Source organism: Tetrao urogallus (assembly GCF_951394365.1).
Source record: "Tetrao urogallus genome assembly, chromosome: 1".
NCBI classification, from domain to species: Eukaryota; Metazoa; Chordata; class Aves; order Galliformes; family Phasianidae; genus Tetrao; species Tetrao urogallus.
In genome coordinates, this window is record NC_136813.1 from 1,733,632 (window position 1) to 1,758,226 (window position 24,595).

The window sequence follows — 24,595 nt, forward strand, 5'->3', positions numbered from 1 at the left end:
AGTGGGACCGGAGTTGGGGTCAGTGTGGGGTCAGTGCCAACCCACGGACCCCCTCCCCTCCATCCCAGCGTGCCCTGACCCCACAGAACCCCAGTTTTCCCAATATCCCTATGAAACCCCCCCCACACCAACACCCCTAGACCCCTGAGCCCCCCCCATACCTCCCCCCTTTCCAACCCCCTCATTCCCTGACCCCCCAACAGCCACATTTTTCCCAATCCCCCCATACACCCCCAATACGCACCAATGCCCCCTGTGCCCCCCCAATACGCACCAATGCCCCCCAATATGAACCAATGCCCCCTGTGCCCCCCCCAATACGCACCAATGCCCCCCCAATACACACTAATGCCCCCTGTGCCCCCCCCAATATGCACCCATGCCCCCACGCCCCCCAATATGCACCAATGCCCCCTGCGCCCCCCCTCATACAAACCAATGCCCCCTGCGTCCCCCCCATTATGCATCAATGCCCCCCGCGCCCCCCCCAATATGCACCAATGCTCCCCCAATATGCAATGCCCCCCAATGCGAACCAATGCCCCCCCACACCCCCCCAATATGCACCAATGCCCCCCCAATACAAACCAGTGCCCCCCCAATACAAACCAATGCCCCCCAATACGAACCAATGCCCACCGCACCTTCCCCAATGCCCCCCGCACCCCCCCAATACGCACCAATGCCCCCCAATATGCACCAATGCCCCCTGCACCCCCCCAATACGAACCAATGCCCCCCAATACGCACCAATGCTCCCCGTGCCCCCCCAATACAAACCAATGCCCCCCGTGCCCCCCCAATACGAACCAATGCCCCCCAGTATGCACCAATGCTCCCCGTGCCCCCCCAATACAAACCAATGCTCCACCAATACGCACCAATGCCCCCACGCCCCCCCCAATATGCACCAATGCCCCCTGCACCCCCCCTAATACAAACCAATGGCCCCTGCGTCCCCCCATTATGCATCAATGCCCCCCGCGCCCCCCCCAATACGAACCAATGCCCCCCAATAGGATCCAATGCCCCCCGCGCCCCCCCAGTACGAACCAATGCCCCCCAATATGCACCAATGCCCCCTGCGCCCCCCCAATATGCATCAATGCCCTCTGTACCCCCCCAATACGCACCAATGCCCCCTGCGCCCCCCCAATAAAAACCAATGCTCCCCGTGCCCCCTCCAATATGCACCAATGCTCCACCAATATGCACCAATGCCTCCACGCCCCCCCCAATATGCACCAATGCCCCCCGCGTCCCCCCATTATGCATCAATGCCCCCTGCGCCCCCCTAATATGCACCAATGCCCCCTGCACCCCCCTAATACGAATCAATGCCCCCTGCGCCCCCCCAATACAAACCAATGCTCCCCGTGCCCCCCAATATGCACCAATGCCCCCCAATACGAACCAATGCCCCCCACGCCCCCCCAATATGCACCAATGCCCCCCACGCCCCCCCAATACGCATCAATGCCCCCCAATGCAAACCAATGCCCCCCGTATTCCCCCAATACAAACCAATGCCCCCCACGCCCCCCCAATACGCATCAATGCCCCCCCAATATGCACCAATGGCCCCCGCGCCCCCCCAATACGAACCAATGCCCCCCGCGTCCCCCCCAATACGAACCAATGCCCCCCAATAGGATCCAATGGCCCCCGCGCCCCCCCAATACGCACCAATGCCCCCTGTACCCCCCCCAATACGAGCCAATGCCCCCCGCGTCCCCCCCAATACGAACCAATGCCCCCCAATAGGATCCAATGCCCCCCGCGCCCCCCCAATACGCACCAATGCCCCCTGTACCCCCCCCAATACGAACCAATGCCCCCCGTGTCCCCCCAACATGCACCAATGCCCCCCCGCCCCCCTCTCCAATATACACCAATGCCCCCCCTTTCCTGCAAACCCCGAGGACACCCCCCCCCCACCTCCCCAATTTCCCCAATCCCCCTATGCAAACCCCCATCCAACCACCCCCACCCCCCCTTTCACCCCCAACGTTCCCAGTCCCCCATTACGCCCCAAACCCCAATGCACTCCCGTACCTCGGTCGTCCCTCCCGTCCGTCCCCCCCCCCTCGCCCTCGATCACCGTCTCCCGCAGCCGCTTCCGCCGTTCCGAGCCCTCCCCCAGCTCCGCCCCGACCCCACGGGGGTGGTTCCAAGGACCGCCTCCTCCCCCCCCCCTCCCGACTCACGGACCGCCCCTAAAGCTGCGCCGGGTTATCGCTCACATCGCTTCTTTCCTTTTATTGAAAACGAAAAACATAAAAGCGCTTTAAAAAAATGCCGTTTTTCCAGCAGGGTTTCATCGTACGCGGCGAGAAGAAAAAAGCAGCCGGACGCACAGCCGGGAGACAAGCGCAGAACGCCGCTCCTTCCCACGGCCCTAAAAGGTTTGGTATAAAAACAATCCCCCAGAGCAATTAAATATAAAAATAAAGAGAACTCGGGTTGCAAACAACAGACAGTTGGTTTCAACGAGGCTTTCTGTCCTGAATTCCTCCCATAGGGATGTGTGGCACAGAGCAATGCCCTCTCAATCATCCCCCCTAAACCCACCCAGCTGCGGGTGGGCGCAGCTCAGCACGACTTCCGATCCCCATCGATTCAAAAAGGGGAAAAGGATTTCAGGACAAAAAAAAACAAACCAACCAGAAGAACAAAATTAGAAGCGATTCGCTTTCTCGCACTGCTTTCCTTTATTTGCGCTGAGCTCCACGGAGGTCGGCTCACTTGATTTTCCTCTCCAGCGCCAGGCTGTCGTGCAGCTTGGAGACCTCGGGCTCGTAGGCCTCCATCACCAGCATCCCGTTGGCATCGAAGAACTTGGCGATGGACCTGGTGAACTCAGCTTCTCTCTGCTGTTTGGTTTTCCCACTGATGAAGGTCAGCTTCAGGGTGTATTTGTCATCAAACCTGGGGAGGGGGGGAACACAGATTTCAGAGTGTAATTCCATAGAATGGCCAGGGATGCAAAGGAGCTCAATGCTCATCCAGCTCCAGCCCCCTGCTGTGTGCAGGTCGCCAAGCAGCAGCCCAGGCTGCCCAGAGCCACATCCAGCCTGGCCTTGAATGCCTGCAGGGATGGGGCATCCACAGCCTCCTTGGGCAACCTGTTCATGTTAAGGGATTGGGTTTTCCTTTCCCATTGACTAAGAAGTGAGATGTGAAGATTTGTGGCAAAGGACCGCTTGGTGCTGTCCCTCATTTCTTACTTACTTACTGTGAAACGGATTGAAGAGTGCAAAAATAAGAGACAACTCTTTGGATCCTACAGAATCACGTGGGATCAGCACAAAAAACACCACTCCTTTTGCCTCGTTTTGGTGGCATTTGGCCAAAGCTTTCCTGCCCTGTGATAAGCACAGGAGGAGCTCACGGTACCGTTTGAGGCTGGAGGAGAGCTGCCACACGTCATCAGGGTCCATCCCAGCCGGGTCCTTCCTGTGAGCCACCAGGAAGATGCTCTTCTCTTTGTAGGAGGTATAGATGGTCAGGATTCCCATCATCACAAAATACGTTCGACCAAGTTAAGGAAATTCGGGTGCCCGTTTGCGTTGTCGAACCAACCCGGCAGCCCACACACAGAGCCCACTGCCATCCCGTTAGGAACAGCACTCCAAGCAGGTTCTGGTATTGCAGAGTTCACTCTTCAACGTGAGTTGGCTCTTAGAAAAGTCAACCAGAGCGCCCAGGGGGGGCCTGGATCCTCACACACAGACTCACATGTAAGCACATGACAACCAGTGCACTGCGTCACACGAAGCAGAGTTGGATCTCAGCTGATCTCCAGGCAGACAAATTCCCACAGGGCCGACATGGGAAGACACAGAAGGGCTTTGTTGTGCTTTCTGGGAAAACCAAACCCCCGTGGTCTTAAAAAGAGAGCGCATGTAAAGGATATGAGACGACACAGAAGGCGAGGACAGGTTTGGATTCAGGGAAGGGGTGCAGGTAATCCCAGATCAAAGCGACGATGGCGAAGAGACACGAGATGGTGCAGATGATGAGGCGCCCGTCGATCAGGCGGAAGTTTTCCACATATTTGTACTTCTCCAGGAGGACCTGCAGGAGGAACGCAGACATGGGTTCACTTTGTGCTTTCAAAGAACCACAGAATGGCTTGGGATGGAAGGGAGCTCAAGGATCACGAAGCTCCAACCCCCCACCAATGCAGGGCCACCAACCTCCCCATCTCACAGCAGCCCAGGCTGCCCAGGGCCCCATCCAACCTGGCCTTGAACACCTCCAGGGATGGACGGGGCATCACAGCCTCTCTGGGCAGCTGTTCCAGCACCTCACCACTCTGTCTCTAAACAACTTCCCCCTGACATCCAACCTCCAGCTGCCCTCCCTCAACTCCAAACCATTTCCCCTTGTCCTGCTGCCATCTCCCCTTTCACAGAGCTGACTCCCCTCCTGGCTGCAGGCTCCCTTGAGGCACTGCAGGCTGCACTGAGGTCACCCCGCAGCTTCTCTTCTCCATGCTGAACAAGCCCAGCTCCCTCAGCCTGTCTTTGTAGGGAGGTGCTGCAGCCCTCTGCTCATCTCTGTGGCTCCTCTGCACCCTCTCCAACAGCTCCCTGTCTTTCTTGTGCTGGGGGCTCCAGCCCTGGACGCAGTGCTGCAGATGGGGCCTCACAAGAGCAGAGCAGAGAGGGACAATCCCCTCCCTGTCCCTGCTGGCCACCCCTCTGCTGATGGAGCCTAGGATCCCATTTGCTTTCCCAGCTGCAGAAGCACTGCTGGCTCATGTTGAGCTTTTCATCCACCAGGACCCCCAGGTCCTTCTCTGCAGGGCTGCTCTCAAGCTGTTCCAGCACCTCACCACTCTCTCTCTAAAGAACTTCTCCCTGACATCCAACCTCACTCTGCCCTCCTTCAACTTCAATCCATTCCTTGTACAGTGAGATTGATTTCTGGGAAGTTCCTCTGCATTGTGCCTTACTGCAGAGGTAACAAAATGGGTAATTTAGCAAGAGAATGTCACCAGGATTCTGAAGAATCCAGAGGCTCGTGTTCAGTTTTTCATTCACCAGGACCAAATCATCCTTCTGAAGAGCCCAGAGAGCTGCTGAAGCAGCTCTGTCACCACACACCTTTTTGGCAGAGTCGTCCAAAGAATTTTTCACAGCTGAGCCGTCCCATTTGTCAATCTTCACAGGTTTGTCATCGATCTTCCACTGCAACGGAGAGCAAAACGTGAGAGATTTGGGATGGGGTAACAGTCCCTTCTAACACACTCGCCGCCGTCAGGAACACAAAGGTTAGGAGAGAAACCCCAATACCTACAGAGCTGTGTGAGAGGGAGCTGTGTTGCACCGCAGCCACTCCAGCTCTAAAGCTCCACTGCCAAAGAAAGGCTCTGCAGATTTCAACTCTGCCACCAGCAGAGGGGGAAAAAAAACTGAGAAAACAACTTGTTACATTGGTTTTCTTCTGTTTTTGGTCCCAATAGCTGCAGCGTGGCCCTGCTTGTGGCCTCTGAGGGTGTTCTGATGGTTTGTGGGAAGAAAGTTACACACAGATCCTCTGGGGGCTGATATAACGGGAGGAAGAACTCAAAACACCTTTACCAACAGGGTCGTAAGAGACCCACAGAAGGCATGGCAAAGAAGTGCCAGGCAGTCCATCCCTGCTACAAACCAAGCAACGCCACAGCTCTTCTGTGCCCAGATCTCCCTCAGACCCGCCTGCAGAAGGAGATCCTTCACAGCAATGAATCCCAGACAGCACAGCTTACAGGCATGAACTTCCCTTTGAATGACAGTGTTTGTGGTGGCAGTTCTTGGCTACCTTTCAAAGCAGCACGTCGTATCAAAGTCATCTGAGCAACTGGAGTGACTGCTCCCTGTTACATCCCAGTCCCAGAGCCCCCCAGTTGCATTTACAACACAGCTGTCAGAAGAGCTCCTTTCCTTCTCTGGAAGGAGGATGTAAAACCCGACCTGCTCCCTCCCACAAACACATTGGTGAAGTTGTGATTAGCTTTCAGGATCCACAGGTATGAATCAGGAGCAAGAAGTAGATGTGAAAGAAATGGAATGAACAATTCTTTCAATTATTGATGTTTCTTTATAAAAGCACCCACAGCAGTTTTACTCCCAGCCCTACGGATTCCCACAAACAACACTATCAGGAGTAGAGAATGGGAAAGAATTCCCTATTTTTTAAGGGGGGGTGGATTTAAAGTGAGACAGGGGAGGTTTGGGTTGGAGATGATGAGGAAGTTTTTGAGCCAAAGGATGGTGAGGCAGTGGCACAGGTTGCCCAAGGAGGCTGTGGATGCCCCAGCCCTGCAGGCATTCAAGGCCAGGCTGGATGTGGCTCTGGGCAGCCTGGGCTGCTGGTTGGCGACCTGCACACAGCAGGGCTTGGAGCTGGATGAGCGCTGTGCTCCTTTGCAACCCAGGCCATGCTATGATTCTATGATAAAACACCTGACACAGCAATGCTCCCTGCTGCAGGTGGAGCAGTCCTCTGCTCAACGTGCTGCAGAGGGAACAAAGAAGGAGCTGTGTTTATTCCTTTACACACATCTACAATTTCTCACTGGGAAAAGATGCTCTGAGACTCGAGGCCCAGCTGGGGAGATGCACAGTGGGCAGTGCTACCACCCTGAGCTTTCCAGCTCCGATGGGATCCCAGGTGTGATCAGTGCCACACATCCCTTTTGGTTGTCACCTAATCTGCTCTTACCTCAGGGCTGTTTGTCACAGCTGGGAGTCCCTGCTCGTGGCAGCAGCGTGGTTCACCTGGCACTGAAGCACAGCACATCCATCTCGCTGCCAAAACTCAAGTTTTTAGTCCAGCTGCTTATGTCCTAAAACCAACAGCTTCTTAGATGGGCTTGAAGATGGAATAGTTGGAAAACAGCAGTGAGAAAAGACTCAGGAATCAAAAGAAGAAATGAAACCAAAGCCCTCAGGCTTATCACTGAATGCCTCAGGATTTTAAAGCTACTCTGTGGCCACTGTCCCCAGAGGCACCGGACTGCAGACATGTCCCTCACTGAAGGAATCTTCACATGGGAACAGATTTATGGCCAGCCTTACCCAGGCAGCGCGAGAATCACCTTCTGGATTCTTGCACTCCATCCTGAACCCCCCATGGTGGGTCAGGCCAGAGAGGACCTTGCAATGGGGACATATCTGCACTGTGGGACTCAGCCAGGGAGGAGTTTCAGTCTCCCCTTCACCTCTGCCCCTTTGAAATTCCTCCTCCCAGCACTGCACTGCAGCTCCCCTTTCAATTCTCTGACCTGTGAGAGCCAGGGAGGGGAACTCACAGAAACCTGCAGCCATTTTGAGATTGCTTTCAGTTCAGCTGCAACTCAACCAACTCCTTTCATCCAAAACCAAGTGACAGAAGCATGCCTCCTCCTCCCCACACCAGGGGATAACAGCCAGGTTATTGCAGTCAGGCACACCTCAGAGGTGGTTTAGTACTTGACAGCACGCCCTTGCTTTACTCTTGTGTAAGAACGAGGCTTCAACGTGTGGGAGAGTCCTAAAAGCACAGGAAGCACACAAGGACCTGGCTGAAATACCTGAGCAACACAGCTACCTGCAGCTGGGTGACTGCAGGGCAGCATTCTGCTCTTAGCTCCAAAAAAAGGAGCAGCAATACACAGGCTTTCTCTCACCCCAGCCACCCCCAGCTCCAAGCACTCCATCCCTCACCATGCCTGCAGTCACCTTCACCTACAGCTGCAAGCTCCCTCCCTGGCAACAGGCACAGAAAAATCCTATGGGAGGTGTCAAGCCACTCACATCTCAAAGAGCAGCACAGACTTCATTTTCCCCCTGCTTTATTCCTCCTGTTCTGCTGTCAGCTTGGTTTACGTTGCACCCAAGAGCAGCCTGTCTCTCCAAATACTGCTCTGAAGTTTAAGGCATGCTGTGAGTACTGAAAACATAAGTCACAAAGAAAGATTTGTTTCTACTGTGATTATATGAATGCTGGTGTAGGAGCTTTAAATCAGGACACTGACATGCAGCCCAGGGAGCCAGGATGAGCCCCAGCACACAATGCACACTGCAAGGCACACAGCCCTGGTTCTATGGGTCATAGAATGAATCAAAGAATGAATCACAGAATGGCCTGGGTTGAAGAGGACCACAATAATCATCCAGTTTCATCCCCCTGCTGTGTGCAGGGTCGCCAACCACCAGACCAGGCTGCCCAGGGTCAGGAGGAACTGCCTGGTTGTCATCAATGCTGAAAGAATATGAGAAAGACAACAAAAAAATGGGATAGTCAACACCCCAGGCTCCCTGAACTCACCCTGATTCAGCTCCCTGTGAAGTACAAACACAAACATGAAGCAAGCAGCCCTTTTATGGGAGTACAAAGCCTCAGTCCCATGCCACTGCTGTCTTGCTTGAGAAAAACCTGAGCAATTTAGGGACTAAGAGCATGATTTATCAGATAACACCTCTGCAATACAGATATTACTACCAGATTTAAGTCATCAGGAAGCAGGAAACAAAAACGTATGGATCAGCACAAAGGAGAGGGAGGAAAGAAAACTGTCTTGTGTGTGCTTTGTACAGCTCTGTTGAAACTCCTCCTGCACTACGATGTACTTCCCTTAGCAACTGCTTCATTTCCTTCTGAAACAACCACAGCTCCACACACAGAGGACACAGCAGAAGACACAGAACACCTTGAGAGTGTGGTATTTCTTAGAGCTCTTTAAGTGTAACCACAAAGTGCTCTCACACGGGAGCTGAAGGCTGCACACAAAGATTGCCAGAAGTACTTCGTTAGCATCTTCCACTAACAGAATTCACTCAGTGGCTGACGCTGCGTTGAAGATTTCACACCAAATCTCACACACAGCATGAGGAGCTTCATCTCAAAACAAATACACAAGAACTGTGCTTGTAAATACACGTACATCAACAGAAAAAGAATCAAACTGTTCTCAACTGCAGCCATCCCTGCTTTGAAGTTTGCTGAAGGAAGCACAGCACTCTGAAGGTACACCCTCCTTCCCTTGAGATGGAGGCATCAGTTTCTATCATCTTGTGAACAAAACGCCTCCAGGCCTTTCGTTTTTGTGACAGAGGAGCATCAGCACTCACCAAACACAAGGATGGGCTGCGACACAAATACCTGTCTGCTTGGAACTGAGCTGAGATCAAAGCTGATACATGAGAAAGGTTAAAAAATATAAATCACAGAACATTCGGGTTGGAAAGGATCTTAGAGCTCAGCCAGTTTCAATCCCTCCACGGGCAGGGAAGCCTCCAACAGCCCAATGCCCACAGCACCATCCACCACCTTGGGCACTGCCAGAGTTGGGCACTCACAGCTCGGGACTGCTGTGCTGGAGCCTCCCCACCCTGGTGGTGAAGAATTTCTTCCTCATCTAATCTAAATCCAGCTACTTTGAGCTTAACACCACGTAGCTGACAAACAGCCCACCCCAGCTCTCCCGCAGCCCCTTTAGGTGCTGTAAGCTCTCTGCAGAGCCTTCTTTTCCACAGGCTGAACACTCCCAGCTCTCAGCCTGGCTCCATAGCTTTCATAGAATCGTGAAGGTTGGGAAAGATTTCTCAGATCCCCAATCCATCCCCACGTCCCTCAGTATCACATCCCCACAGCTCTGGGACACCCCCAGGGACGGTGACAACCCCACTCCCTGGGCAGCTGTGTCGGTGCTTCACCACTCCTTCAGGTAAAAGCTTTCCTGACACCCAACCTGACCCACCCCAGAGCCACCTGAGGCCGTCACCTCCCGTCCCACCCAACCAACACCCCCCAACCGAGCCCCCTGCCCACCTTTCCCAGAGCTCCCTGCAGACACAGGAACATCAAATCCAGATCTCCTCAGAGCCCTCCCATCCCCAGGACGAACTCTCCCAGCTCTCACCCCGGCTCTCCCACAGACTCTTCAGCCCCTCACACAGCCCTCAGCACACTGCCCGCCCGCCGCCTCCCGCTCTCCCTCCCCTCACAGCGCTTTGGAGGGCCGGGGTGAACCCGAAGACAGCCCCAAGGGCAGCGCTGAAGCAGAAGTGAAAAAGAAATAGAGGTCAAAGCCGGGCGGCAGCCCCGCACCTTATCGAGCAGCCCATTCCTGCCGCCTTTGGCCGCCATCTTCTCGCCGCCCTCCGCACCACCCTTCCCGCGCGATGTGGCGGCCGCTGATTGGCTGCGCGCGGGCGGCGGCGGGAAGCGCGGAGCGTGCTGGGAGTTGTAGTCCCGCTCCGTGTCTCCATGGTTGCCATGGAGACGGCGCGGCGCTGAGGGGAAGATGGCGAGGAGGCCGCGGGGAGAGCGCGCAGGAGGATGGGGCGGGGGGCACAGGGACACGGGGTGAGGCCTGGAGCTGCTCTGACGAGCGTGGAGAGCAGGAGGCTTTGGGAGAGATTGCTCGGGGCTGTGCGTGTTGGGTGTGTGCGGGGGTGAGGCCTGGAGGTACTCTGCTGAGGGAGAGGGGGCTGCTGGGCCCGGAGGGGAGGTTCAGTCTGGAGAAGAGGAGGCTCAGGGGTGACGTAAGCTCCTTCCAATTCCTGAAGGGAGACTGTGGTGAGGAGGGGTCGGCATCTGCTCCCAGTCGACAGCAATAGGACAAAGAGGTGACGGCCTCAAGTTGCCTCAAGGTTTAGGTTGGATGCTAGGAAACATTTCTTCTCAGAAAGAGATGGCACAGGGATGTGGTGGAGTCACTGCCTCTCATGGAGGTGTTCCAGAACCGTGGAGCTATGGCACGTGGTCTACAGTGGTCAGAAGCATGAGTAGATGGTTGGGCTGGATGATCTTAGTGGCCTTTCCAACCTTAACGAACGGGGTACGTGTGTGGAGCGCAGCTGGAGGGGTTGTGTAGATGGACGTAGGGTCCACCTGTGTGTCAGTGTGTGCCTCCCAGTGCCAACATTTCACTGCCCATAACACAGCAGTGACTGTTGTCCCAGGTGCCATCACCATATGTGAACACTGTAGTTAAGCTGTGCTGTGGGGTGTCAGAGAAGGTGTGGAGATACCATTATGGTGACACCTGGAGATTGCCACCTCTTCATGCTACAAGATGGGAGGCTGCTGCCTGTGCATGGACACAGGGGTTGGAAGGACCTCGTGCACACACAGTGACAAAATCCACAGCATCTCCATCTCAATGAAGGCATTCTTTAAGGGCCTCCAGGATAAAAGTGTTAACTGCTGACAGAGCACCTCCAAAGTTGTGGGGTTGAGAAGGTGTGAGATCTGTATCCCAGAGCCTTCTCAGATCGCAGTAGAAAGGGGCAGGAAGAAGGAAGGTAGGCATGATAGCGGTGGGTTGATGGTTGGAATTGATGATCATAGTGATCTTTTCCAGCCTTAACAGTTCTGTGATTCTGATGGATGAAGCAAAAATCCCACAAACCATTGCCCACGCAGCCTGACCCCCACAGTGAGGTGGGTTAAAAACTGGCTGACTGGCAGAGCGCAGAGGGTCGTTGTTGGTGGTGCAGAGTCTGGTTAGAGACTTGTAACCAGCGGTGTTCCTCAGGGGTCGGTGATGGGTCCGGTCTTGTTCAACATCTTCATCAATGACCTTGATGAGGGGATGGTGGCCACCCTCAGCAAGTTTGTGATGATATGAAGTTGGGAGGATTGGCTGAAGGCCGTGCTGCCATTCAGCGAGAGCTGGACAGGCTGAGAGCTGGGCAGAAAAAAACCGGATGAGGTTTAACAAAAGCAAGTGTAGAGTCTTGCATCTGGGGAGGAATAATTGCATGCACTGGTACAGGTTGGGGGATGAGCTGCTGGAGAGGAGCTCTGCGGAGAGGGACCTGGGGGCAACAGGTTGCCATGAGCCAGCAGTGTGCCCTTGTGGCCAAGAGGGCCAATGGCGTCCTGGGGTGCATTGCACAGAGCGTGGCCAGCAGGTCGAGGGAGGTGATCCTCCCCCTCTGCTCTGCCCTGCTGAGGCCTCATCTGGAGCACTGCATCCAGTTCTGGGCTCCCCAGTACAAAACAGACAGGGAGCTCTTGGAAAGAGCCCAGCGGAGGGCCACCAAGATGGCGAGGGGCCTGGAGCATCTCTGCTATGAGGAAAGGCTGAGTGAGCTGGGTCTGTTCAGCCTGGAGAAAAGAAGGCTGAGAGGGGACCTGATCCAGGTCTGTCAGTATCTGAGGTGTGGGGGGCAGCATGGCGAGGACGGACTCTGTTCAGTGGGGAGTGGAGACAGGACGAGGGGAAACGGACAGAAACTGCAGCATAGGAAGTTGTGCAGCAATGTGCGAAGGAACGGCTGTGCAGTGAGGTGACGGAGCACTGGAACAGGCTGCAGGGAGGTGGTGGAGTCTCCTGCTCTGGAGATGTTCCAGACCTGCCTGGATGCCGACCTGTGCGACCTGCTGTAGGGAACCTGCTTTGGCAGGGGGTTGGACTCCATGAGCTCTGCAGCTCCCTTCCAACCCCTACAATTCTGTGATTCTGTGACTCACACACAGCATCTTGCTGTCCTGAAGTGGAAAATCATGTACATCCATGTACTGCCTCATTTACTCCTCTATTTTAAGAGCAGTGATGCTCTTCGTGTGTCACTAACGGTGTTCCTTAGTGTACAAGCTGATTCATGACTACCCTTACACTTAGCTGCTTAAAGCAAGGTCATACTAGAAGCAGTGAAAAAATTAACCCACGTATTTGTTTCCCACTCTTTCCAGGTGTGCTGCAGTCAAGATGGCTACAGCAGGACTCTACAAAATGGCTGATGGGAGCAATTATGTGGCTGACTGCTTTCCTGCCAGGAACATTTTGTGCAACAGGAGAGGTGACACTTCTTGGGGAGCTGCTGGCAAAGTCATCCTGTAGCTCGTGTTGTGTCCACGTGGGCACATCTGCCTTCCATGGGGTTGTGGGCCAGTTAGAGAGAATATTCAGTGCTGGTTTTCTGTATCAACTTCATAGTGGAGAACCCAGAGAACTTAAAGCTGTGCCTAAAAAGTCTTAAAACCGATTAAAACTGAATTGAAATGGAAGGGATGTGTGTTAAATATGTGCTCCAGCACATGTCTCAGCATGACAGGCACGTGGATAGCACCGTGCAGCTCTCCATCAGCTGTTCTGAGCTAGAGATTCTTTGTGTTTGAGAGGAACATCTGTGAAGTGCTTAGGAATGGCAGAAATATCTTCTGATGGTTGGGAAATAGGGGAGAGGTGTACCAGGCTGGTCAGGGGGCTGGGGCACGTGATCTTTGAGGAGAAGCTGAGAGCACTGGGCTTGTTTTATCTTGCCAGGAGGAGCATGAGAACAGCTTGGTGCTTACAGCTGCAAAGAAAGCTGGAATGAATGAAACCAGACTCAATTCTTAATAGTGGCAGGCAGCATAAGGGGGTCAAACATTGCAACTGGTAACTTCTGGAGGAGGTGCATGCTGAGTTGGAATCACAGAATTGTTTGAGTTGGAAGGGACCTTTGAAGTCCATCTGGTCCCACTCCTCTGCAGTGAGCAGGGATATTTGCAGCTAGAATTGCCTTGGGAGGTGGTGAAATTGCTGGACAAAGCCACCACTGGCTGATCTAGTGTTGCTGATAGTCTTGTTCTGGGAGGGAGATTGGACTTGCTTGGCTGTGGCTGCAGCTTAATGTTGCTGTCTTAAGTATATGGTTACCAATTCAGCTTATATTCTAGTGTTCATGTTAAGTATTAGGAAAAAAAATCTTCTCTGCAAGGTCAGGCAGTGGCACAGCTGCCCAGGGAGTGGAGGAGCCTCTGGGGGTGTTCCAGAATCATGGGGATGTGGCACTGAGGGACGTTGGTCAGTGGGGACTGGTGGGGTTGGACTTGGTGATCTTAGAGGTCTTTCCCATCCTTAGAGATCCTGTGATTCAATTATTCATTAAAAAAAAAAGGTTGAATTTAAAATGATGGGTTTCGTTGCTGGGTTGAACCATCAGGTGGAGTTGAGCCCCTTTGAGAAAAGCACAGTGAGAGCATTGCAAACTCACCTTGCCACCTCCTCTGCTTTGTTGTGTTGTTGTCCCAGGGGCTGGGCGCCGTCTGCTGGCACCCACAGCCACCCCACAGCCCTGGGCTGAGCAAGGAACCACCAAGGAGACACCAGAGGAGAGGAGGAAGCCTCCAAGTGCTGTTTCTGCACAAGGAAACGATGAAAACCATATCCTGGATGAGCCATTTCTGGTGAGTGCCTTTCCCTTCCCCATCCCCCTGATGTTTTCTCCCCTCTCGCTGTGACCCGAAGCACAATGTGAGGGAATCACTTGGTGAGGGAGGAAACAATTTCAGGTCTGCTTTTGGAGTCCAGGTTCCAGGATGAGAAAAGATTGCTCGTGGACATGGAGCAGGGCTTCACATTTGTGTTTGGTTTTGTTTTTTTCCCTCCAGATGAAGCACCACTGTTTGAAGAACCCTTCTGACCTGTGCTCTGTGAACGTAAGCGGCCAAAATCTGGTCTCTGTGAGTACTGGAGGCTCCATAAATGTGAACAGACTGCCTTAAAAATTGAAAAAAAAACCCAAACAACCCAACCATACCAGCATATAAGTGTGCAGAGTTCAGAAAAAGCCATGTTAGCAGCATGCACATTTATACTCAGTGATCCTTGCAGGGCCCTTCCACTGCAGGGTTTTCCTTTGATTCTAGGATATTTCCTGCACAGGAGGGTGAGCCAGCCAGCTGTAAACAGGCCTGAATGATTTGCCTTGTGAAACTTTGGCTCATGTCTTCATAATCAAATGATGATGGTCATCACCAGGTGTAGTTCCCCGTTTACACTCGTTTCACTCTGGTTCTGTGGATGTTTCTCTCAGCTATGGTAGTTTGACTTCAGCAGCAACTTGTATTTGGGCTGGGGACAAAGACAAAAGGATCTGAGGGTGCTGATAGCTTCGTAGTGTGTTTTGCAGGGTTCTGGGCTGTTGCTGTGAAGGACAGATGTGCTGGAGAGTGGCTGAGTTTGATGGGCCACACGTGGGCAGCAGTGAGAGCACAGAGGGGGTTTTGCTTTGGAGCTCAGGTCGTCCAGGTCTTCTGGATGCCAGCCACCAAATCAGCTGTGCTTCCCCCCTATGCTCTCTCCATCATCAGACAACCAATGGGAGATGTAATGAAGTGCTGTGATTTAGGCATTGTGAGAAACAGAAAGACTCAGCTGTTTCAGATCCGTGTACAGCCAGAGCTCTATCTGTGTATGTTTGAATATATCTTTCAGGCTAAAGAAGATGATTTTGAGAAATTTGATTGTGTTGCTTTTATAAACGCTGCTGAGAACCTGCTGACTTTAGGTAAGGGATTGCACTGCCAAAAAAAACTGCTTTTCAAGCTAGGGTGGCTGATGCTTGTCTAAAATCAGCTGAAATCCTTGCACCAACTCCCTGCTGACGTTATCATCTGTAGGGATGATCATTGTGTGCTGCTGTGGTGTCTTGTTTTGTTATTAGAAAGCAAAGCTCTTTGCAAAGAAAATCCCCACTTAATACATTGAAACACTGAGTGAAGAAATGACCCCACAGCTCCCAAGTGTAGTGGTAGAGCTGAGAGGTGAATCCAAATCCAGTGACCGAGCTCAGTCAAGATGGGAGATGTGTTTCTAACTAGCAAGACACATAAAGCTTGGTGTGCAAGCACTAATCCAATCTGGGTGGGAAACAAAGGCAAGAAAACAAGCTAGATGTTGTAGGGACAATTGTCTAATGGAGCTGGCATTTTCTTTCTAGCCCACCAAGTGATAATGCTCCAATGTTACAGAATCCTGCTTGTTCAGGCTGGTTTTGGTCCATCCCAGACCTGGACAGGACCTGGCTTGCTCTTACTGCTAAAATGTTTCCTCTTTCATTCTTGCAGAACCATTTCGGAAGTTTCCAGGGCTGCGAGAGCTGGAACTTTCATTGAATGGACTGAGAAACCTGAAAATCACTCCTGGAGAGTTCAGGCATTTAGAAGTAAGTTGAGAGAGACCTGAGACTTCTTCATCTCCCCCCTACACGTAGCATGGATGTGTGCCCCTTCAGTGCGAGCTCTCTGAAGCTGTAGGGTGATCCTCTCTTCCTGCTTCCTTTAAATCTGGGATGCCCTTGCTGTTGTCCCTCAAGGATCTGCACATTTTGCTTCTTTCACAGCCGTCCCTCACAGATGGCTGCTGCTCAGCCCTTTTTGCCACAGGACTCCTTATTTCCCCATAACAGACCACCTGTCTGTGCTGTAGGATCCTCTCCACTCAGTCCATCGTGGAGTCCCCACAGTAGATCCTGTTGTTCTCCTCACCCCCTGCCCTGCTTTTACTCCTCATGGGCCCTCACCCTGAGGTTCTGGGGTCACCCCAGTGCCAGCTGTCAGTCACCAGTGTCATCCTTCACACAGTGCTGTACGATGGCTGGCAGATCTCCATCCTCCTCCATGCCACTCTTTACCTCCCCATCTCCAGATATCCATGGTTTCTATGAATTATGGGCTGCCTCTCTAACACAGCAGATTGGTAAGTTGGTTGGTTAGTTTGTTCGTGTGAAAAAGAGAGAAAATGGATCCTAAGAGCAAAAAACACGCTTGGGATGCTGGCTGTAGTTTGTCCTCTCCCTCCAGCTTTTAGTGGGTCTCTCTTGCAGAGAGCTTGCTCTCTTCACAGAGGTGTCCCTGCCTGGATTTCTGTCTCTTACTGGATACAGAATTTCAGATAGCTGCTGGATGGAAAGTTTTGTCTTATGGACTTCTTTCTTGACTTGTTCACAGAATGGTTTACAGCTCAGCTGCAAGCTCCGTAGGCTCTGACCGCAGGGCACATCTTGCTGCTGTGGTCCTGACCTCCCTTCTTCCTACAGGCTTTGGGAGGTCCCCAAATCCTTGAAAACACAGGAGAGCTTCTGCACGTCTCCTATGTACTCTTGGCCACTCACTCAGGGTTTGTCTCAGTCTGTGGGCACAGCTCTGGGTGTTGGAGAACCAAATTTCCAGTCCTCTCCATCCCTGAGCAAGTGGCCTGGTTGCTGGCATCAGCTGTGAAAGGTAGGGATGGGGCCCATCTGTGTGTTATTCTCCATCAAAACTCCCCTTCCTAAGATACCTTCACGGATCCCAGCTTTATTGATGTCTGGTGTTCTGAGATCCTGCTTGCTGATGACCTGGAGAAGACGGCACAGCGCTGAAAAGATTGATTGGAAAATTCAATTGATTTGGAAAGAGCTTTGAGCTCCTGTCAGGGAAACGCAACCCATTGCAATGTCTCCAAAAAACTGTCCCTGTAGCACAGTGGAAAGCATTCAGTATCGCCCTCAGTAAAGCCAGCTGTCTTGTTCTTTGTTTCCTTCAGGATCTGGATCTCTCCTACAATAATTTATCCCCTGAAGACGTTTGGATGTTGGGAGATCTGTCCCAGCTCAAGGTCCTTCGCTTGACAGCCAACAGGCTTCGGTCTCTGCCTACAGACCTGGCAGGCTCCTGGGGGTAAGTGCACAAGCTTTGGTTTGGTTCCTGAGCTGCCTGGGGGTTTCACACGGGGGTGAGATGCTGGGGCCACGGGGCTGACCTGATGCTTTGAGCTGGGACCGTGCTCACCCAGCACGTCTTCTGTCCTTGGAGGCAGAGAAGGACTCAGAGATTCAGCAGCTCCGTCTGCTGGCCAAGCCATAGGAGCAGGTTGCTGTTTATACGTCGTTAATTAGAGCCTTCCCAGTAGCTTAAGCACAGCCACCATGCCAAGGCCCCCGCTGTTTTTGCCATGGTTGGAGATAAGGCACTGAGCTAGATGGTCTTTTCAGGCTGATTCGATTTTAGGTAGGTTAGCAGTTTTCTATTTCAAAAATGCCAGCAGCCCCTGCCCTGTCTCCCAGCAGAGCGAGCACACACGTCTCCCAGTGACAGCAGAGGATGTGTTTTTCACCTGTCTTTGCTTGGCTGTGTTATTAATGAGGCTCTTTGTATTCACAGCTCTGCTCATTTGAGATTTCAGTCCCTAGAGGTCTTGCTGCTGGATGACAACCGTCTGTCAGAGCCGGGTGTCTTTGTGAGCCTGTCTCATCTCCGCAGGTAAGCAGGAACCTGGCAGCAGACAGTGCTGGCTTTTGGGGCTGTCAGCTGTCAGCTGCTGCACGGAAACAGCCTTAAAATGGAAAACAAAATCTTTGTGATTCACTCAGATACTTCCCTGTTTACTCTCTCTAGCGTTGCAAATGGGGCTGAACAATAGCAAACGGCCTGCTGCAAAACACAGGCGGGCCAAAGCCAGCAGATGGCTGGAACTCAGACCCTGCCCCGGGTGTCTGCTGATCTCTGGGTCTGATTTGAGAAACAGCTTTCTCCATTTTTCCCTTCTTTGCTCCAATTTGTCCTTTCTATCAGTGCAGCAGCGCAAGGAGAGGTTGCAGATTCAACTTCCCTTCTTTAATGTCAGCTTTTATGATTCAGCCAGAGAGGAGAGGAAGGGGCAGCTCAGCCGAGCTGTGGTGGGCTTGGGTACAGTGCACCTGGTGACACAAAGGTGGGACTTTGCACTGTCAGCTCTGCCAAGATATTCCTGGGGGAAATGTCACATTGCTCATCGTGAGGCTGGGGGCTGGCATGCAGAGATTTGGGTTTCTAAGTTTTCTTGTCACTCCAGGCACTGATGATGTTATGGTTCTGTGGAAAGGGGGAATGTTGTTAGGGGACCCCAGTAGGACCACAGCTCTTCAGAGCTGTGGGTGATTTAATAAGCTGCTAGGATGTCTCCTTGTCTGTTAAACTCTCAACAAGAAATGAGCTTCAGCAAGGCAACCCACGGGCTGGGGTGGGGGACTGAAGTGTTGGGCTTTAGGGTTACTGTTGGACTGAGCCTACAGTTAGGATTTCATTTGTTAGGAGGAGGGGAAATGGGGCAGCAGAACGAAGGTGTCAGTGCAGTTCTGCAGTACTGCTGGGCTGCCCGGCGAGGAGGCAGCTCAAGAGACAGGATGAACAGATGGCTGTGTGAACACTGAAAGCAAAAGTGGAGTTTCCCATACGTTCCCTCTTCCGATAGCCTGAGGGAACTGAATCTGGACAGAAACAGGATTTCAGCAGTCCCCTACCTGCACCAAGCAGAGAGAATGCAGTTCTCACTCCACCCTACGTCGGATGATGGCAGCTTCAGGGCAGAGTGGTACCAGTGTCTGAGCAGCCTCTGGCAGCAGCCCCAGCCATCGCAGCGTGAGGGCAAGGAGGTGCCAGCAGAGCTGGAAACGAAGAAAGGTCAGCTTGAAGACATCGTGTTACAGAACAACGGGGCTCCAGACAGGACTGGTGAGCAGCACACGCCTCTCCCTGCCCTTGCTGATACTGCAAGATGTTACAGTGGGAGAGGGCTCAGTTACATCAGAGTGAAACCTTTCCAGATCTGCGGGGTGTTTACTAGCGAGTGAAGCTGCTTGACAAAACAGTGAAGGAAAGACATATGGCACTGTTTTTGACATCTTAGCTAACCTGTGCTACTGGGTGCTTAATGGACACAAATTTCCCCTTACCTGGAGCACATTTTGCCACTGAGCCAGTTCCTGCCTGATGCTAACTTGGTTTTTCCAGAGCAATCCCAACCTTGCCACGGTTGGGGCTGGCCCAGTGCTCAGCTTCATGTACTGGACATCAAAACCTTCACTTTGCTTGTGTTTTGTTGCAGAGGTCGTGTTTAATTCTGACTCTCAGGGATGTCCAATGCTGGTAAGAACCATTGGCTGAGCTGTGGTTTGAGGTGTGGGTTCCAAAACTTCCCGTTGCCTCTCTCAGCAGAATTTGCATAAAAGCCCATCAGTTTGGCAAGTTACACTGAGTGCTGCAAGTAAGTATTGTCTGTCATCAGGGAGGTCAGGAACAAGTTTTCACTCAACCAAGATAGATCTGAGCTTAAACTTTGCCAATGAAAACACTCAAACATATCCTTCCTGTGTGGGGAAGTGTGCTCTGCAACTCAGGTGGGGACTGAAGCTCAGGAGCCTGGAGTTCATTCAGATTCCAGTTGTGTTTGGGCTCTGAAGGATGGTATCCTGATAGATGGGCTGTCTGTGCTGATTTGCCCCTTTCTTAGAGCACAGCAGGCAGCAGTTGGGAAAGCACCAATCTCAACATGCACTGAGCACATGGAGATGTTGCCACGTCCTCGAGAGCCTCTGGAGCATCTCACCCTCTTCCTCCTCTTTTTAGGGCACTCCCTGGGAGGGAGACCCAACTGCCTTGAAGACTCTGCCTGCTCTTTCCACGTGCAGAGACGTTTGTGCTCTCTTTCCTGTACTGGAACATCTCAGCCTGGCCTTCAACAAGGTGATTTGGGCCCTGTGTCTCTGGATAGGTGCAGAGATTCAGCTGTCTGAAGCTGGGGTTAGTCCCCCTGGAGATACCCTGGCCTCTGCTGCAGAGTTCTCTCCAACCCCTGTGTCCATCTCAGATACCCAGCATCTCTCAGGTGGGACAGGGCACCTGTTAGGCAGCTGAATTGCTCTCAGGTTGTCTAGACACCTGCACATTATCATAGAATCATAGCCTAGGTGCCCAAAATCCAGCTTGGCTTTGGGGCACCGCCAGCAATGGGTACCTATGTGATAGGTGCCTTATCACGCTGAGAATTCATCACTATTCACCAGAAGAGGGGATTTCATCAGGAAATGGGGGATATGAAGGCCTGCCTTTGCTGGAGCTGCCCAGTGGAAGGTGATGCTCTCAGTGTGCCCCACATTCACTTAACCTCCCCTTCCTGGTGCTTTTGGCTCCTGCCCACTACATCAGAGGGACATATTTTAGTAGGACTGGGAGGAAACTCTACAGCCTCAGCTCAGTGGCAGCTGCTCAGAGTAAAATGAAATGGCAAACTGTTTTATCTTGCAGATTATGGATGAGACAGCCCTCTTACCCGTGGCTTTCTTCCCACGTCTGAAGCAGCTGACATTTCACAACAACCCTCTTACCACCACCCGCAGTGGTACAGTATGAGCTGGTCCTTGGGGTTTCCCAGAGTGGGTGCAGTTCCCTCTCTGGGACAGGGACTCCCTTCTCATTCAGCGTTTGGATGCTGCTGTGCTGGCCCAGGTCCCCAAGGAGATGCTTTAATCCTTGCTAAAGTGCAAAGCAAACAGCAATGCCTTGTTTGCAGTGCCCTGCTGCTGCTCCTGGTCCCACTGGAACCCAACAGCCCAACCATGACTGCAGTAGTGCAGCTTTAGGCTAAATTTTGCTGCTTGCAGCCCTCATGCACCCTTGCTTCTTACAGGGCACCCACCTCTGCTGACCCGGCTCCTCCAGCAGAAGCTGGGGATTCAACTTGTTCACCACAAGAGCCCAGCTGTGAGGAGGTGGCACTTCTCCATCCCTCTCAAAGCCAGCCGCAAGGTGAGGCAGGGCAGGCTGCACAGCAGGCTTTGTCCTAAGGCAGGGACTGAACCATGGCTGCAGTATTTGGGGTAGGATTGCCTGGGACCCAGATTTCTGGGGTAAGGGAAGAGCTCGTAGGCTGTGTGGATCCCCTTGGGGTTGGTAGGATGGAGGAAGGGAAGGGCTGGGGAGGGTTCTCACTTCTCAATTCTTTCCTCCGTGCCCACACAGGATTCAGAACAGAGACTTTGGCTCCAGCCCTGCCCAAAGGGCTGATTGCTGGGGAAATGAAGCTGCTGTGGAGTGTCCCTGCAGCTGGGGCATCCCTGTCCCCTAAGAAATAGCCTCCAGCCATGGGGTCCAACCCAACGCTGATGCTCACAGCATCGTGCATGAACACTGCTGTGTCCTCTCAGGTCTCATCTCATCTCCCCAAAGTCGAGAAGCAGCCACTGATGCTGGAAGCTCCTGCTGAAACCTTCATATGGAAACCAATCCCAGCCATGGCAGAGGCTGCAGGAGGAGCTGCACCTCTGATCTCACCCCAGCCACTGCCTCCCATCAGCTCCACGCCAGCAGTGGGGCATGGGGAACGTGATCCCAGGACTCCCAGCACAGCCCAGGAGGACGTTGAAGCCTTCTTCATGACACAGGTGGGTGAGGCTGGGCCATCGCTGTGCAGGTATTTACAGCATCAGTGCTTATAATCCTCCCTTGACTGCAAGGGATGTAAGTGTGGGACTGCTAACAGGAAAGCACAGATTGTCCCTGCGGCACCTGCAGGAAAACTCTCTCTTCTTGCTCACCACGGCAACTTTGGGGTTCAATTTTCCTTGGGATTGTTAAGTTGGCAGTAGGATGGGGCTGGCCCCTTCCCCCCCCATGCCTGCTTCCACCAAGCACATAGGGACAAGGTGGTGACTGCAGGGCTCACTGCCACCAGGAGGCACCTCTTCACAGCAGGACAGGCTCTGGCTGACCTCATCACCTGGACTGGTGGCCAAGTGCTGCTGCCAAGTCCTTTCTTTTGCTGCTTTGAGGTGGAGGATGACTCCAAGCCTTTGCTGGCAGAGGACAGGATGGAACAGAGGAGCAAGCAGAGGGAGGAATGCAGCTCCTGGGCTGTTCCAGAGTGGTACAAGGGCTATGAGGAGCTGCTCGGTGGAGACACTGACCCAGATTTTATTGAGCCAGTTGGTGAGTGAAGAGGGCTGGAGACCCTTGCTTAGAAAACCCTGGGTAGGTTGATGAGCAGTGTAATCTGCTCTGCCCAAGGAAGAAGCACCAAAAAGCTGCTGATGACCCATTTTCCCTTTGGTTCACAGGGATACAGAAGAATGTGCAGGCTCTCTACTATGTCCTGAAGCACCCCCTGGTGTACCGGGATGCCAAGCCACGACTGGACAGCGTGCAGAAGCCCTATGTGCCTCACAAAAAGGTGATGAGACCAAGGTCTGGAGGGAGAGAACACTTGCACTGGTGTTGGTGTCTGGAAGTTGTATCTACCCCAACCCATATGCTGCAAAGGATGGCAAGGAGCAGGGGTTGTGATAAAATGACAGTCCCTGCAGCCATAATGAAGCTTTGGGGTCTTGGAAAGCTTCTTTAGTGTTGCTTTATATACTTACAATCTTCAGTCAAGAGTTTAAAATGGATCAGTTGGTCCAAAAGAAAGTGTTCCCAACCACCTCCTGCAGAAGCACGGGCTTTGAATCATAGAATCATTCTGGTTGGAAAAGACCTCAGAGATCCCCAAGCCATCCCCAAGCCATCCCCACCATCCTCCACTGACCGTGTCCCCAAGTGCCACATCTCCAGGGTTTTTCAGCATTGTTAGTCTGGGAGAGGGGCAGGAGAAGGAGGTGGAGGAGCATCACCCAGGAGGAAGGCATGCTGCAGCCTCCTCTCTTCCTCACAGCGTTGCAGGATGCCTGACCCTCCTGCTAGAAAGACGAAAGCAGAAGTCCTGGAAAGAATCCTGGTGGCCATGAGAAACACTTCAACTGTCACCAGTGTCCCCTTGGGTATGTTCTCTTGCCCCCCCATCTCTGCTCTTCATGTCACTATAGAGGCAGGATGAGGCTGTTCCTGAGCTCAGCCCTAACTCCCAGTAACGGGGAATGGAGGCACTCCCTATTGCTGCAACCTCATCCCATGTTTCTGACCCCCTCAGCCAAAAACACTGGACACTGATGTTCTCTAGCTATGGGCTGACAGAGGAGTAAATGCAAAGCAGACACTGCTGCAGTCTCTTGGCTGCACAGCCGGAGTAACTCTACCCCAAACCTGTCTGTTGGGGAGAATCATAAAGCATCTATTTGCCCCTGAGATGAAGCAGTGGGGCTCTGAGTGCTGGCCAAGTTTGATCTCTGTCGCAGCCCCTATGGTGGTACAATCCTGAGCTGCTAGTACAAGCCCACCACCTGGCTGCTCCTCACTGCTTTTCTTTTCCCTGCACTGGTTGGGGAAAGAGTGGTGGAAAAAGTAGAAATTGAGTCACACATTCTGCAGTCTCTAAAAAAAGCCACTGTCTGGCTTGAATCCAGCTCTGCAGCCTCACAGACACCTGTCTGCACTCTGAGATTGCTCAAGATTGCTGCCATCCCTGTCCCCATCCCCTCTGCTGTTAAGATGGGAAGGCTGGGGCTGCTGGCATACAGGGAAGCAGGAGGGAAATTCAAATGTTGGGGAGCTATGATTGAGAGGAGCCAGTGCTCTGCTTGCACCTTTTCCAGCGTCTGCTTTGCAGAAGAGGAAATCCAGCCCCAAGACATACCGGGAGGCACTGAGGCTGATGGAGGAGCTCCAGGAGGTGTTTGAGACCAGCAAGGAGCTGGACCCGGGCACCACCAGGCTTTGGGATGAGGTACCTGTGGTCAAAGCACTTCTTGCAGCTTCCAAGCAGAGGAGATCAAAACAGCTGCTGCTGCCAGGGAAGAAAGCGTCCAAGAAGGTGCCCAAAGTGACATCCACAGCAGGGGCAGGGGTTGGATAAAGCACTTCACACCTTTGTCCTCTCAGATAAAAAGTATGTTATTATTTGTGACTTGTTTGGAGCCATTTTTCCTCTCCCGTGGTTGGAAAACCAAGTGCAGTGAAAAAGTTCACCTGAGGTTTTCAGCCAACGAATTCCCAGCTTGAAAGCATGAAAACATCTGAAATGCTTCAGTGGTAGCACATGAGAGTGGTGTGTTTGCTCACTGTCGTGCTCTGCAACTACTGTAAACAAGGTCTGTGCTCTCTCCCCCTGCACAAAACAGTCCCTGGGTGTCACAGGGTGCTTCTGGCAGCAGTGCACAGTGGTGGGACAGCACAGCCC

General features: G+C 52.8%; 2 protein-coding genes across 2 annotated transcripts; one reads left to right on the plus strand and one right to left on the minus strand.

Moving 5' to 3' along the window:
• Nucleotides 1–2,741: 2,741 nt before the first annotated feature.
• Nucleotides 2,742–10,119, minus strand: SPCS2 (signal peptidase complex subunit 2; the record flags this gene model as incomplete). Its single annotated transcript, XM_079549647.1, has 5 exons — nucleotides 2,742–2,928; nucleotides 3,397–3,531; nucleotides 3,917–4,077; nucleotides 5,112–5,195; nucleotides 10,081–10,119. 5 exons carry the CDS (start codon nucleotides 10,117–10,119, stop codon nucleotides 2,742–2,744), a joined length of 606 nt encoding a protein of 201 aa, XP_079405773.1.
• A 157-nt stretch (nucleotides 10,120–10,276) lies between these two features.
• On the plus strand, nucleotides 10,277–24,271 carry XRRA1 (X-ray radiation resistance associated 1; the record flags this gene model as incomplete). Its single annotated transcript, XM_079549279.1, has 18 exons — nucleotides 10,277–10,338; nucleotides 12,676–12,782; nucleotides 14,000–14,154; nucleotides 14,359–14,430; nucleotides 15,185–15,257; nucleotides 15,817–15,914; nucleotides 17,276–17,409; nucleotides 17,893–17,991; nucleotides 18,962–19,221; nucleotides 19,595–19,635; nucleotides 20,116–20,232; nucleotides 20,794–20,887; nucleotides 21,176–21,294; nucleotides 21,693–21,929; nucleotides 22,317–22,473; nucleotides 22,602–22,714; nucleotides 23,195–23,300; nucleotides 24,012–24,271. 18 exons carry the CDS (start codon nucleotides 10,277–10,279, stop codon nucleotides 24,269–24,271), a joined length of 2,304 nt encoding a protein of 767 aa, XP_079405405.1.
• Between the last annotated feature and the right edge of the window lie 324 nt (nucleotides 24,272–24,595).